Source organism: Melanotaenia boesemani, chromosome 16 (genome assembly GCF_017639745.1).
Source record: "Melanotaenia boesemani isolate fMelBoe1 chromosome 16, fMelBoe1.pri, whole genome shotgun sequence".
Classification (NCBI taxonomy): domain Eukaryota; kingdom Metazoa; phylum Chordata; class Actinopteri; order Atheriniformes; family Melanotaeniidae; genus Melanotaenia; species Melanotaenia boesemani.
In genome coordinates, this window is record NC_055697.1 from 21,465,235 (window position 1) to 21,477,764 (window position 12,530).

Sequence of the window (12,530 nt, forward strand, 5' to 3'; positions counted from 1 at the left end):
GTAGAGGTTTGGATCATAAGTAAGGTGGACATGTGAATCACAATTATACAATTGCAGACATACAAACAACCAGTTTCCTATGAAGCTTTGCATTGTTTTTAAAAAATGCCAAATATACATTGAATTTGAGGCACACTTTTTGTAAAAATATTAGATTCTAATACAGAAATATTCAGTCTTTATCTTCATCTTCAACAGACAAACCACAAGGGCTTTGAATTAAAAAAAAATTCTGTTGAGTAACCATTCTCGATGCTTAAAAGCGTCATTTTAAGTGGCAACACTGCCCCCTTGAGGTCTGTGAGGACACTGCATGCAATCTTGCTTTTACTTCACAGAAGATTTAAGCAGGACACTGAAGCATTAAACCAGGGGGTTTTCTTTTTTAATCAGAGATCATAAGAGTTGCTTATATGAGACAAGATAAACTGTTCCAACAGTTTTATGAGAAAAACTAAAAACAAAAAAAACAATTTCTTTTGTACTAATGGACCAAATGAACTATCTTTAGTTATGAAAAACAATTAGATTAAAAGATCTGAATATCTCGTAAAAGAAAGAAAAAGAATGGATAAAAAAGGAAATAATTCACATGGTTGCAAAGCCTGCTGAGTAGGACAAATCAAAGCTAAAATTAATGTATTATGTTTTTTGCAAGAGTCTGCATCAGATTAATCTGGTTGGATTAAGCAGATATTAGGTGCATGGATTAGATTTTATTAAGCATGTCACCACCAACTCATGGCATAGAAGAGAGTGCTCTGTCAACATGCTGAGTGTATACTACTGAAGAAACTAAAATACAGAGTAAGGCCTATCAATCAGCTCATATTTAGAAGCCAATTGGTACTAAATGTGTAAGTGGTATTTTCTGGCAAAAACAGATTCTAAAACACAATTTTCTAACGCTGCTCATCTGCTGCAGGTGATGTTTCTGGAAGTTCAAAGTTTACAGAATTATAAGGACTCAACAACAATACTTCAGGCAGTTATCAATACCTTTAACCAGTCAGTTATTTCCATGCATTAAACAAAGCCCCATCCTGGTTTTGCATATGTTTATTACCATCATAGTATCATTTAAATGTTTGAACAAACATTTTTTTGCCTGCTCGACAGTTTTGCAAAAAAAAAAAAAAAAGTCTCCTGCTTGTATCTGTACTACATTACATATAGAATAACAAACAGCACCAACAGATGCCACAGTGAACAGAGCTTTGGCCTCATGGCAATGTTTACAAATAAATTCTTATTTGAACAATGTGCAGGACTGTACCTTCTCTCACACAAAACAATGGCTGTATAGGATGGAAAAAGTTGTACAAAAGTAGTACATCATATCCATAGTGGTTTACATTCACTATAAATGTACCATTTGATTGCAGTACAAAGATTCCCTTTGTGAATAACAATACAACTAATACAAAAATCATTGACATAAGACTTGTGTAATTCCTCACTCAAGGGCAAAAACTAGACAAGCTGGCAGTAAACTTTGTGACTTGGTGAATCCCTTCACTGATCTGTAGTCAAGCTGAAAGAACAAGCGTTGATAACTTTCTAAACAACATTCACGTGATAAAACAAGAACCCCCGGTGCCCTCCAAGCAAACACTTCTAAACAATGTTGAAGGATGAAAACAAATGTCTGCTAGGCAGGAACATGAGTCACAGCACTGGGATAATCAGTGCTCAACAGTTTCAATGTAGTACCATGATGAATGGGGGGAGGGAGGGGGGTCGAGCGGGTTTCCTCTCAGAATAAAGAAGCCCAGTCTATAGAAGCTTTATCCCTCTTCATCATGTCTTAAAACTTCAAATAATAATACATAAAAAATAAAAAAAGTCAGAAATTACCTGGTCTGCATCAGCAACCATGTCAGAATATTATTTAGGTTAGTTTTTACTAACAACCATATTGAAAATGGCTGAAATCAGATGAGAGAGAGGAGGGATGACATGGTTAAAAGAACAAATGACCTTGCAGGAAATCATGAATCTGAGATATGACTGACTTCTGTTTTAGATTATGTGAGAACTGCAGCTACTTTTTGTCATAATTAAATTTACAGAGATAAAATGGCCACGTCTCTTTATACTTTGCAGATTTTATATACTGTACCCTTGTTTGAACCAAGAAATTTCTCCATCTTAGCTTTTACACATAATGTCCTTCAAACATAAACAAGGAAAACGTTACAAAGAGGCACTAAATTGCACTTGAAAATGCTGGGGACAGTGGAAGAATTAGCTTGTTGTCCAAATCAGATATTTTAAGAACATTACACAAAAAACATTTGAGATATCCAAAGTTAATAAACTACTGAAAAATTTTCTTTCAAAACACAACTGAACACATTACAAGTACAGAAAGGGGAAAACCTGATAATAAACACTGCTGTGTGCATAATCCTGTTACTTCATTAAACAACGCTTAACTGAATTTTTTAGGATTATTTTAGATTGCATGACTAATACTAAAAAATTCTAGATCTTTGTCTTCATCTTAAATCTCAGTCCTCTCAGTGACTGTGGTTCCTTATTTGTGTCTCTCAGAAATTCTTTTATGAGACCAACTTGGCTGTGAATATATTGGTTCTTTGTGATGTGCCTTCAATCTGGAGAGGAAGATCGGATGAAAATATTAGTGTTCTTAACTAAATATCTCCCCACTGAAAACTGAGTTATGTACATTGGCACTTCATGTTACAAAGGTATGACTTTGTTCTATTACGAGCTCTTACTTTGCTCTAAATGGAACAAGTTGAGTGGAATATAAATGCCATGCAACTCCTGACATAGCAGCTCACGTTCCAGACACAAGGCAGGAGCATTTTGGGAGATTTTAAGGCGCATGGAAGTGGCCACAGGGTGCCAATTATGACAAATAACAAGATGAGACAAACAGCATGCACTATAAACAGAAGGAAAACCACAGAAAGTTGCCTGCTGACACAATCAGAGGGAGGCCTACGAGGCTTAGCCCAACTGCCTCACATCTCTGCTGCTGTCATATGGCACAGCCATATCATGGCTCCACAGATTGAGGGGCAGAAAATAGTAAAAGATACGAGTAAAGAAATTACAAAAAAAAAGAAAAAAGAAAAAAAGAAACTCATTCAAAAACATATATAAAAATACATATGTAAACTGATTACCAATAAACATTCCGCCCATTTGCCTAAAATGGTAATAAAAACTAAACATAAAATCATAATGGATGAGTACAAAATATTACATTTTTGTTTTGTTTTGTCTAGATATACACAGACACACTGCTGTTGAACACAAACACTGACTTTGGAGGAATTTCCACCAATCAAACACTGAAGGAAGCCAAAGGTCAAAGGTCAAAATGATACTTTCCTTTGGTTAAAGTGTTAAAGTTGATCAAGTCACCACTCAGGTGTGCTGATTTCTTTTGCACTTCATTTTTTTGGCGCCCTAATCTCACTGGCTAAGTGCTTACTTTTGGTTTGGTACAAAATGCATCTGTGCTTTGAGTTAATAAAACAATGCATAGTTATTATTACTTCAGTCTAAGGAGTAAGGCTCTCACAGGCAAAAGTCTAGTATTATTAAAGTGCATGTCACTGATACAATAGCATAATACAAATGCAGGTAGTATCAATCTATAAAATGATTGTACTAATCATTCTGCCTGTTCCCTAATACAAAAAGTGGAGAAAAATACTTGGTAGTACCCTTCTTCAGAACCATACCACCCTTCATATGAATGCTTCCGATAATCAAAGGTTGTATAACACTGAACTTTATGCATCTGAAAAATCCCTTTTTTAGTTGGCACTTCAGGTAAAACTATGGCTTTTTCTTTTTTTTTTTAAATTTTAAACATATACATTTATATATTTACTTATTTTATTTATATATATATATTTGTTTTGGAAGGCAACGCTGCAGTGAACAGTCTCAATTTAGCTGAAGCTCAACAAAGGGTAAACAACTGCTGAAACTTGGGCTCCACTGGTCTTCATGGACGGCTTAAGGAGCGCCTACCATCGCCCACTGACGCTGGCCATGTCACCGTGAAACTGGCGGGAGAGGCGGCCACTTGCTCCCCCTTCCAGGAAGGAGGACCTGATGGGGGGCTCAAATAGCTTCCTCCGGTTTTTGTTAAGTTCTAAGTGAAAAAAAAAACAAAAAACAGAAAACATCAGCAAAGGCAAAGGCGATACAAACAACATACTTTTGAATGTGGCCAATTTCTCCACAAGTTGTTGTGGGAATTACGACAAATCAAAGTGAAGTAAATACAACTAAGGAGTCTGTTGACATGTTTCTTTAGCTCCCATTGATCAACAATGACAAGAAAATTAAATTCAATCACCACGGAATTGCTCAGATCAACAAAAGCCTTCTTTGTGTCCATCTGGTTCATGCAGCAGTTTAGCAGTTTGGACAAAGACTTTCATAAAAATGTCAGAAAGACACCCTGGCCTATCTGAGTTATTCATATAAAAACAATGTTCAGTTGCTGCCAGCATAAACCTTCACTTTGAGTCCTGGAGACAAGCAACTCTGCAGCAGCTCTTTTTACTGGCAGACTGTCAGGTAGCTGAACCCTGGATTGCCATTACTGGTATTTTATCATTTCATGAGAAGTAAAAATAAGAAAAAAGAAAGACAGAGACAGACAGACATGTACATATTTCAGTTTTGAAAGGCTAGTCTTGGCTGAGGCAGGAGGCAGCAAAAACCAGCTCTGGCTTGGGAAAACTTTGCTTCTTTAATAATCACAGAATTGGCCTCGACAGTTCACTCCGATGCTCTCAACGTCAGCGTGGCCCTGGTCTGACGTTTTTTTTAGATTCAACTTTTACAAAATATTAAAAGCTTCCTGTCGTGGGTATTCTGTGCCCTTGACAGGAAGCCTGTGTTCCAAGACAACTTAACAACTTCAGCTATTACAATGTCCAAAAAAATGATGTCAGTAATGAAGTGTGACATCTACCACATTCACATTAAAGCAAATGCAACAACAGTCTAAATTGACATCATGGAGGCAGCTGCAGCAGCTGGTCAAACATCAGTACAGTCATCTGAGAAGAATTTATCCCAATCTCATTCACTGCTGCTGCCGCAAATTACTGCAACATGTTTGAACGTATGTTTTCCTGATAAATTAGTTGCAACGATCCTGTCATAAATGTCTTTATAATATTCTGTCCACAGCAGGAGCCACATATTAGCTCTGAAAGTGCTTTGTAATTCAGTTGACATCTGTCAGTTGGATTACACTTTTTGTCTTCTGCACAGCTGGGCTCTGCTCTGGCTTGTTGCAGCAACAGACAAAATAAGAAACATTGATGAAACACATAAACCAATTTGTGCTTGCAGGGGTTACCTGCTCTTTTTTATTGTACCTGAAATAGCAAGTAGCATTTTCCTGCGAGCACCAAAGGTGGTGATTCCCAGTTCCTTCAGGTCCTGGTCTGTTAGAGTCAGGAATGTCTGGAGGTCAATCTGGAGCAGAAACAAGTCTATTTAATACTGACATTACTACAATTCAGAACCATCTTCTGAAAGGACAAACCTAAATGGCATGACCAAAGCAAATAAGTATTTCCATCCATAGCAAGAGTTAATATGATCCAGATCTTCTTAACAAAGGATCTTACTTTCATATGTTAGTTTGGAAATCTTTCAATACATTCGATTAGGACTTGAAAACTTTGAATTCTTTATTTTCTTGTTACTACTGAGTTAGACTGAGCCTGCAAGCATGGTAGTTGCAAGGCTTTGAACAGTGTGCCAACATCAGCATACAGCTGTAATTTCTTACCAAGTTTAGTATCTTTAGCATGTTAGCTCGCTAAGTTAGCTGTGGGAGTGCAGCAGAAGCTGTTACAGTCATCGTACATTGGATCACGCATGCACCAGTGCCCCATATATGTGCATTATTGTCAAATTTCTCATTACAATTATTTACAAAGTGACTGTAGTAACTATATTGTAGATTTAAATTGTAAAAAGTGTTGAAGGGACTGGGTGTTTGCAATACCCTGCAGTACTCATGCTTCCTTTTCAGGCTTTAACAACAGACTCGATAATAAATAATAATAAATAAATAAATAAATAAAGCAATAATATAATTCTTATAGATTTCATATTGGTATGGGCTTAATTGTTAACTATCTGTACACTCTCATGTGCAACTCAGGTAGTGATAAAAGAATGACCTCATTATTGCCCTACATAGACAACGTTTGGTGTAGGCCAATAGTAGTTTAAAAGAATTAAGGAAAAAAAATCCAATCTTAGGGGACCAGTAACATGTCAAAGCACTCAGCAGTTCAAGTTATGTTGGTTTGTTTCACATAGCTCCCATAATCACCATCTCTGCAGCTACCTTTTGGATATTTAAAAAAAAAAAAAAAAAAACTGGCTTTCTTCACATTGACAGGGCAACTAGTTTAAATCACACCTAGAAAAGTTGAAGGCTGACTGAGTATACTACCTCTTGTTGCTGGAAGACATCAGTGTACTTTCCCAAGCCCAGTTTGCTGAAGAGCTCAGGCAGGTCAGAGCCTTTCAGGGACGAGTTCAGGCTGCATCCATTGCTGCCAGTTACAGAGGAGATGGAGTCCATGTAATTGCTGCTGCTGAGGTAATGCTCTGCAGCTACATGACCAAGAAATAACGCAAAACAGAAAAAACCCACAATTATTTAACAAAAAGATAATTTACACAGTAAATTAAATCAAAATGTGACATGCTGATCTGAATGAAGTCCTTCAATCAATGTAAAAAATGTGCAGTCATTTTTAAAAAGATGCTGCAAAAACACTGACCACATTTGTTCTGCTTTCTCTTTGGACTGCTGACAGCTGAGGGGAACTCGGTGTGGTTTGGCAGACCATTACCGGTGCCGTTTCTCTCTCTCCAGTTGTCAGAATCACTACCACTCCCCACGCCTTCCCGGCTCCCGGCTCGAGACAAGGACAGTGCTGAACCCTGAGGCAGAATACAAAGTAAATACTAATATTTAGAGAATTGTTTGAGCTGCTGAGCTTAGAGTGACTGCACTGCATCAGAATATAGGGTTCAGAAATATCCAGATTCTATTAAAAATAGTTTAAAAAACATCCATATTGTACCCCTTAATTTCAATTAATGGCAGAAGCAGTGAACTTTTTCATTAAGGATGATGAAAACATTGGGGTCTGACCTCGTATGTGGTGCTCATGCTGGGTTTATATGACACATGATTGGCTCTCCGGAGCTCCTTGATTGTCTCAGCTGGCATGGACTTTGAGAAGCCCAAACCACTCCAAGTGTTGGTAGGGGTCCGGACTTCAGTCACCACAGGCTTCTTTAACATAGCTGTTAAAAACAGACATGAAGTAATGCAATCATCCATCTTTTACATATATCAGGTGGGAGGCAGGGTGCAATGCAAACTTAAAGATAATCCCAAATAATATGTCACACAAAGCTAAACAGTTTTCACTGTTAAATAAAAATGAAAACTAAGATTATGTGACCATATGTGATCATACCAGAATAATTAATCAACTACATCCTGACCCTGAAAATTATATTTTAATATCAAACGTTAACTTACCTTTTGTTGCTAACAGTTTCTTCTGTTCGTAGTCAAATGCCTGAAAATACAGCAGTTTTATTCTAGTAAAGCTTAATATTAATAAAAAAAGATGGGATTTTCCATGTGATCGACGTGTATCTTTACCTGCATGTTTGCAAAGGACGTCTGTGGCGCCAGTCTGATTCTTTCCCTCTCATTCTGCTGTGCAGCCCTTTCAGCCGCCCGCTCGCTACCTGGTGCCCTCTTATCTGCCACTGGACCGTCTGACGAGCTGGACTCGGCGTCCGAGAGGAGACATTCAGAACTGTTGGAATTACAGGGCAGTAGGTGTGTTATGAGTGGAAGAATAAAGCTTTAAAAACATACACAAGGCAATGCATCATCTTTCTTTCATCTTATTTACCCTTTACATAAATATTCTTGTCATTTATATCCTGATTTAAGTAGGTCTGAAATGATTTAGATACAGTTAGCTATTCTAGTAACAACAGTTTCGAATGTGAGTTAGTTTGATGGTCCATCTGGCACCCAGTTATAAAAAAAAACAACCCATGTGCTACTAAACTTATCGCATAATTTTGCCCAACTTTACAACAACAACAAAAAAGAGTAAGGTTGGTTTCTTCACGTTGTATATTTTAAAAAGGATTAATGGATGATTTTAAAATAAAGAGCTGTGAAAGATTTCTAAAGAGATGCAGCACAATAAAAATCAATGCTGTAAAACATCGGCAGATTGAAACATACTGTAAATGGGAGTTTTTGGTGCCTTGAAGAAGCTCCACAGCCTGCCGTTTCCCTGATGACGTCTTACAAGAAGCCAGCATCTGCTTCAGCTCGCTCCCATTAGCAGAGTGAGAGGGACTTCTCGGCATGCCCACTTCTACAAAAGTATCTGAACCTAAAGGAAACAATTTTTTTTAATGATCTACTGTCTTATATACAAAAAATACATAACATGCAGATGGCTATATTTGGTTTAATCTATTCACTTATATTGTGCCACGCACAGTCCAAGTCTCATTTCAGCTGTGGCTGGGTCACTCAGTGTTAATGAGTAAGTGTAGCTTACATATGTATTGCACGTGTGCATTAAAGTCTAACAGGTCTCATTTGGATTTTGGATTAATTAAAACCACTGCAGCTGTGATTATGGTAGTTTTCATCTGCTGCTCCACTTTCAGTCCCTCTGGACCCTGCTCTACGTAACAGGATATGCACGCCTGTTTCGATGTACGGATGCATAAAATTCAAGAATATATGAATGTAGATGAAATTTATAGCAAAAAATAATATGATGTCAGTCAATGTAATGAAGGTCTCTGGGGTTTTTATTGTTTGAAGAATTTCCCAAAGCTTTTTTTAATCCAAATGCAGAGCTGAACCTAACTGGGCAAGCCAGTCCAAACACATTCTGTGACACAGGAGGAGGTGAGGAAGGGAGGAGGGAAACTTACCAGGACACACCGCACTGAGGGAGAAACAGCTCAGAAAACAGCGGGGAAAAATGAGACGCGTGAGAGTGAAGGTTTGAGGGAAAAACCGCGAGTGTAAGACACCGAGGAAATGAGGGCCTTTCTGAACCGCTAGGAGACCAGCAGTTAATCTGTCTCTGTTCCAATAAACGTAGTCAGAGGGACCAGGAGGTTAGGAGGACAGTATAGAGAAACAGAAAAAAACGTTCACTGTACACATATTCCTCACTGTGGTTTTCAGAGTAACATAAATCTCAAGTGGAAAATCTTGAATTGGACATTTATGTTCAGTCTGCAAGGCTGAGGTCCAACAAACCTGAGCCGAAAAATGTCAACAACTCAAAAATTTTAGTCCATCCAAGGTTGTAATAACATATAAATTATAAGATTATGTTTAACATAAATGAAAGAAAGAGGTACAGAGGAACTGAACAGAACTTTTGGATAGACGGCAAGTATTTGAACATTAGAAAGAACATCTGGGCGCTCTGAGCTGTATGTTCTTTGTTGGTAGAGGTATCAAACATATGGAGGGTACGACTATGGGAACTCATATTTATGCATAAATGAAATCTAATATATAATCAGATTAAGATTTGAGGATGAGCACAAGAGGTCAGAAGACCAATTTGTTATTTTGTCTAACTAATGTGCAGCAATATCAGTACTCAGCTGAAGAAATGAACAGTGTTCTAAACAGTGAAAAGTTAATTTTCACTGTTTGGAAGGCAAAAAAAAAAAAAAAAACAAAAACAAAAAAACAACATGTTCAATGTGCCAATGGATTCTGACTTATAACAAAAATTTCAAAATAAAATCTTCAAACATCAGTCGCTAAATGAGTAAGTGTCAGTATTTCATGATGCAAGACGTTGAGTCTCAGAAAAAAAGTTATTATTTCCTGAGAATGACCTGCAAATTATGTTTGAACCACTACCAGGCTGGTTGGATTTCAGGATGAGGAATACCTTCATCTGGATTGGACTTGCTTGATAGCGGTTCTGATGGATTGTGTCCGCTGGCATCCTGGGATGAGTCACATGGTGCTGGACTCAAAACAGTTTCTGCAAGTGTTGCCGTTGCTAACCTCCCGTAGACTGAACCAGGATGCTATACAAAAAAAAAAAAAAAAAAAAGGAAAAATAAGTCAGACAAAAGACATTTAGCAAATAAAACTTTTAAAGTGGACTTACAATAATGCAGTACGCAGTATGAATATAAGGCAAACCTTGACATGTCCATTAAGAGTGCAGTCAGGGACCCCGTTTGGCTGTTTGTCTATGGGGGTAAGGCCGGGTGGAGGAGATGGTGTGTTGTGTGTGTAACCCTGCATTCCTGTAACCCTAAGGATGTTTAGGGTGGCCTGAGTGGCAGGATGCAGAATCAGCTGAGATGAAAAGCCTGCATCAAAGAAGGCTACAATCAATGATTTTTAAAATTTGAATGACTTGTAAAGGAAACAAGAAGACTTCCTGTCTGTCAATGAATATCTCAATTTATTCAAAACATTTGCTGAAATAATGATTAGAATATGAGGAGCTCCACATTAAACACAGAATGTTTATCCACACATAGCATGCATTTTTTTCCACAACAACCTTTCCACAATGGTGCAGCAGATTTATATACTAACTCTGGGTACTGGTGAGTGAATTGGGCCAGAGGGACGGGGAGGGTGTTGGGGTGCTGGGGCTCGGTGTCTGCAGAGGGCTCAGAGAGGAGTTTAAGCTGTTCAGAACTGCGTTTGGGGCGGCAGAATTGGGGAGAGAGTGGGGCGCCGTCGCACCCAAAAAACCTGCAGGGACCAGAGAGAAACAGTGGAGAAGAATGAAGGGAAAAGATCAGCAGCGGTCCTGTCAAAGCACAGAGCCATTTTTCAAGCTAATCACAAGTTACGCTACAGCCCACACAAAACAGTCCAGCTATTTAACTGGAATTCCATCAAACTGCCATCAACCAGACGGCAAATGAGAGGAAGAATTTCTTACATTTCTACAAGGTCACGGATGCAAAAGTATATATCCAGCATATCCTCATACCCAATAAAACCATGCAATTGAAAGCGCCAACAATATGGTGCTTAGTGTCTTAACCCAAACACAGTGTATGAAAACAGAGTGAAGCAGGTCTGTGGCTTTAACAAGGGGCTAGTTTGGCTCCAGGAATAAGGCCATGGATTCTTCTGGCAGACTGATCTGTAATCTGAAGAAAAGAAGCATGTAGCAATTACTAAAGGCCAGGATGTGGCCGTCCACAGCTTCAACCCGGGCCCCTAGGTTTAAATGAGACACCAACAAAAAATTTTCTTTTTACTGTACTGGGCTTTTTTATGATCATTTCCTCATTGTATTTATTGGTGAAACAACAAAAAAATCCTACATACTCAATATCTACATAGATGATCTTTAAAAGAGTAATTGTTAACAGATTTTTCTAAAAGAAGTGAAAATAAAAACAAACTAACCCCCTTGATCACACCCAGTGCATGTTCTTAATGCCCATTACCTCAAGGCTGCAGAAAATAAGCAAACCCATCTTCTTTAAACTCAATCAGCTGTGTCTTAGTAATACATGAGAGTAGATTTTCAATGGTTGATGACATAATTAATACTCTATAATAGAGATGAACTGTGATGAATCTCTCGCCAGCATATGTTTATGGCCCTGAACAACTTCCTGTTCTGCCTTTCTCACTGTCTTTGAAACATAACTCATGTAATCATTTCCATGTTTTGTTTATCTTTTTGTCAGAATCTCAGAAATCTCACTTTTTAGCCAAGAAACAGATAAACAAGGCTAAATATCTGTCCTCAAATACTTCAGTTCATGCTACAGTCAGAAGTAACCCTTTGGGACAAAAACATCCAGACATTCAGACATTTGCTCCAAGCCGAACTCTGAGACTAAGTTGAGGACAGTGCTGCAGCTACTAAGCTGTTAATCAGTATCTGTGGATATTTATGTCTACAAACAAACAAACAATAAAAAAATAAAAACCTACACACTGTGATTCAGGACACCAGGTGGGAGCAGGTTTTGGGAAAATCAGGAAAGAATGTGTTGATGGGAATGATAATGACCCATAATGATATTTTTTTCTTCCACACAGACTTTTAAATGTTTGTGTAATAACTACAAGGGTAGCATCGCATCTAATCTTTCTGGACTGATTTATCTGTTCCCTCAACATGAAAAAAACTTAAGGAAGTAGCTTTTTATCTAAAAAATAAATGGCTTCATTACCCAGATTACTCAGCCCCAGACCAGCTGAGGTCAGGATATCCAGGCCAACGGGGCAGATGAGGGACGGGGATGGACCATTAGTGGTGGAATTCAGTGGCACAGAGGGTGAGGAAGTAGACACTCCATTGCTCTCAAGACCCAAAAGGAATTTTCGAGCTTCGTACATGTTGACTGCATTCCTCTCAACGCTCTTCACAATCACTGACTGGAAGAGTTTCAGGGAGAAGAAAGTAATGATCAGAAAT

General features: G+C 38.1%; 1 protein-coding gene across 1 annotated transcript in view; it reads right to left on the bottom strand.

Moving 5' to 3' along the window:
- Positions 1 to 1,041: 1,041 nt before the first annotated feature.
- Positions 1,042 to 12,530, bottom strand: part of LOC121655888 (protein bicaudal C homolog 1-like) — a 74,416-nt gene continuing 62,927 nt past the window's right edge. The window contains exons 10-21 of the mRNA XM_042010797.1: positions 12,286 to 12,490; positions 10,676 to 10,837; positions 10,271 to 10,443; positions 10,011 to 10,152; positions 8,315 to 8,468; positions 7,712 to 7,871; positions 7,586 to 7,625; positions 7,190 to 7,344; positions 6,813 to 6,975; positions 6,479 to 6,642; positions 5,385 to 5,484; positions 1,042 to 4,141 (exon numbers count right to left, since the gene is read on the bottom strand). Of these exons, the coding sequence (XP_041866731.1) occupies positions 4,014 to 4,141; positions 5,385 to 5,484; positions 6,479 to 6,642; positions 6,813 to 6,975; positions 7,190 to 7,344; positions 7,586 to 7,625; positions 7,712 to 7,871; positions 8,315 to 8,468; positions 10,011 to 10,152; positions 10,271 to 10,443; positions 10,676 to 10,837; positions 12,286 to 12,490 (1,746 nt within the window). The 3' untranslated portion in view covers positions 1,042 to 4,013. The remainder of the gene's footprint in view (positions 4,142 to 5,384; positions 5,485 to 6,478; positions 6,643 to 6,812; positions 6,976 to 7,189; positions 7,345 to 7,585; positions 7,626 to 7,711; positions 7,872 to 8,314; positions 8,469 to 10,010; positions 10,153 to 10,270; positions 10,444 to 10,675; positions 10,838 to 12,285; positions 12,491 to 12,530) is intronic.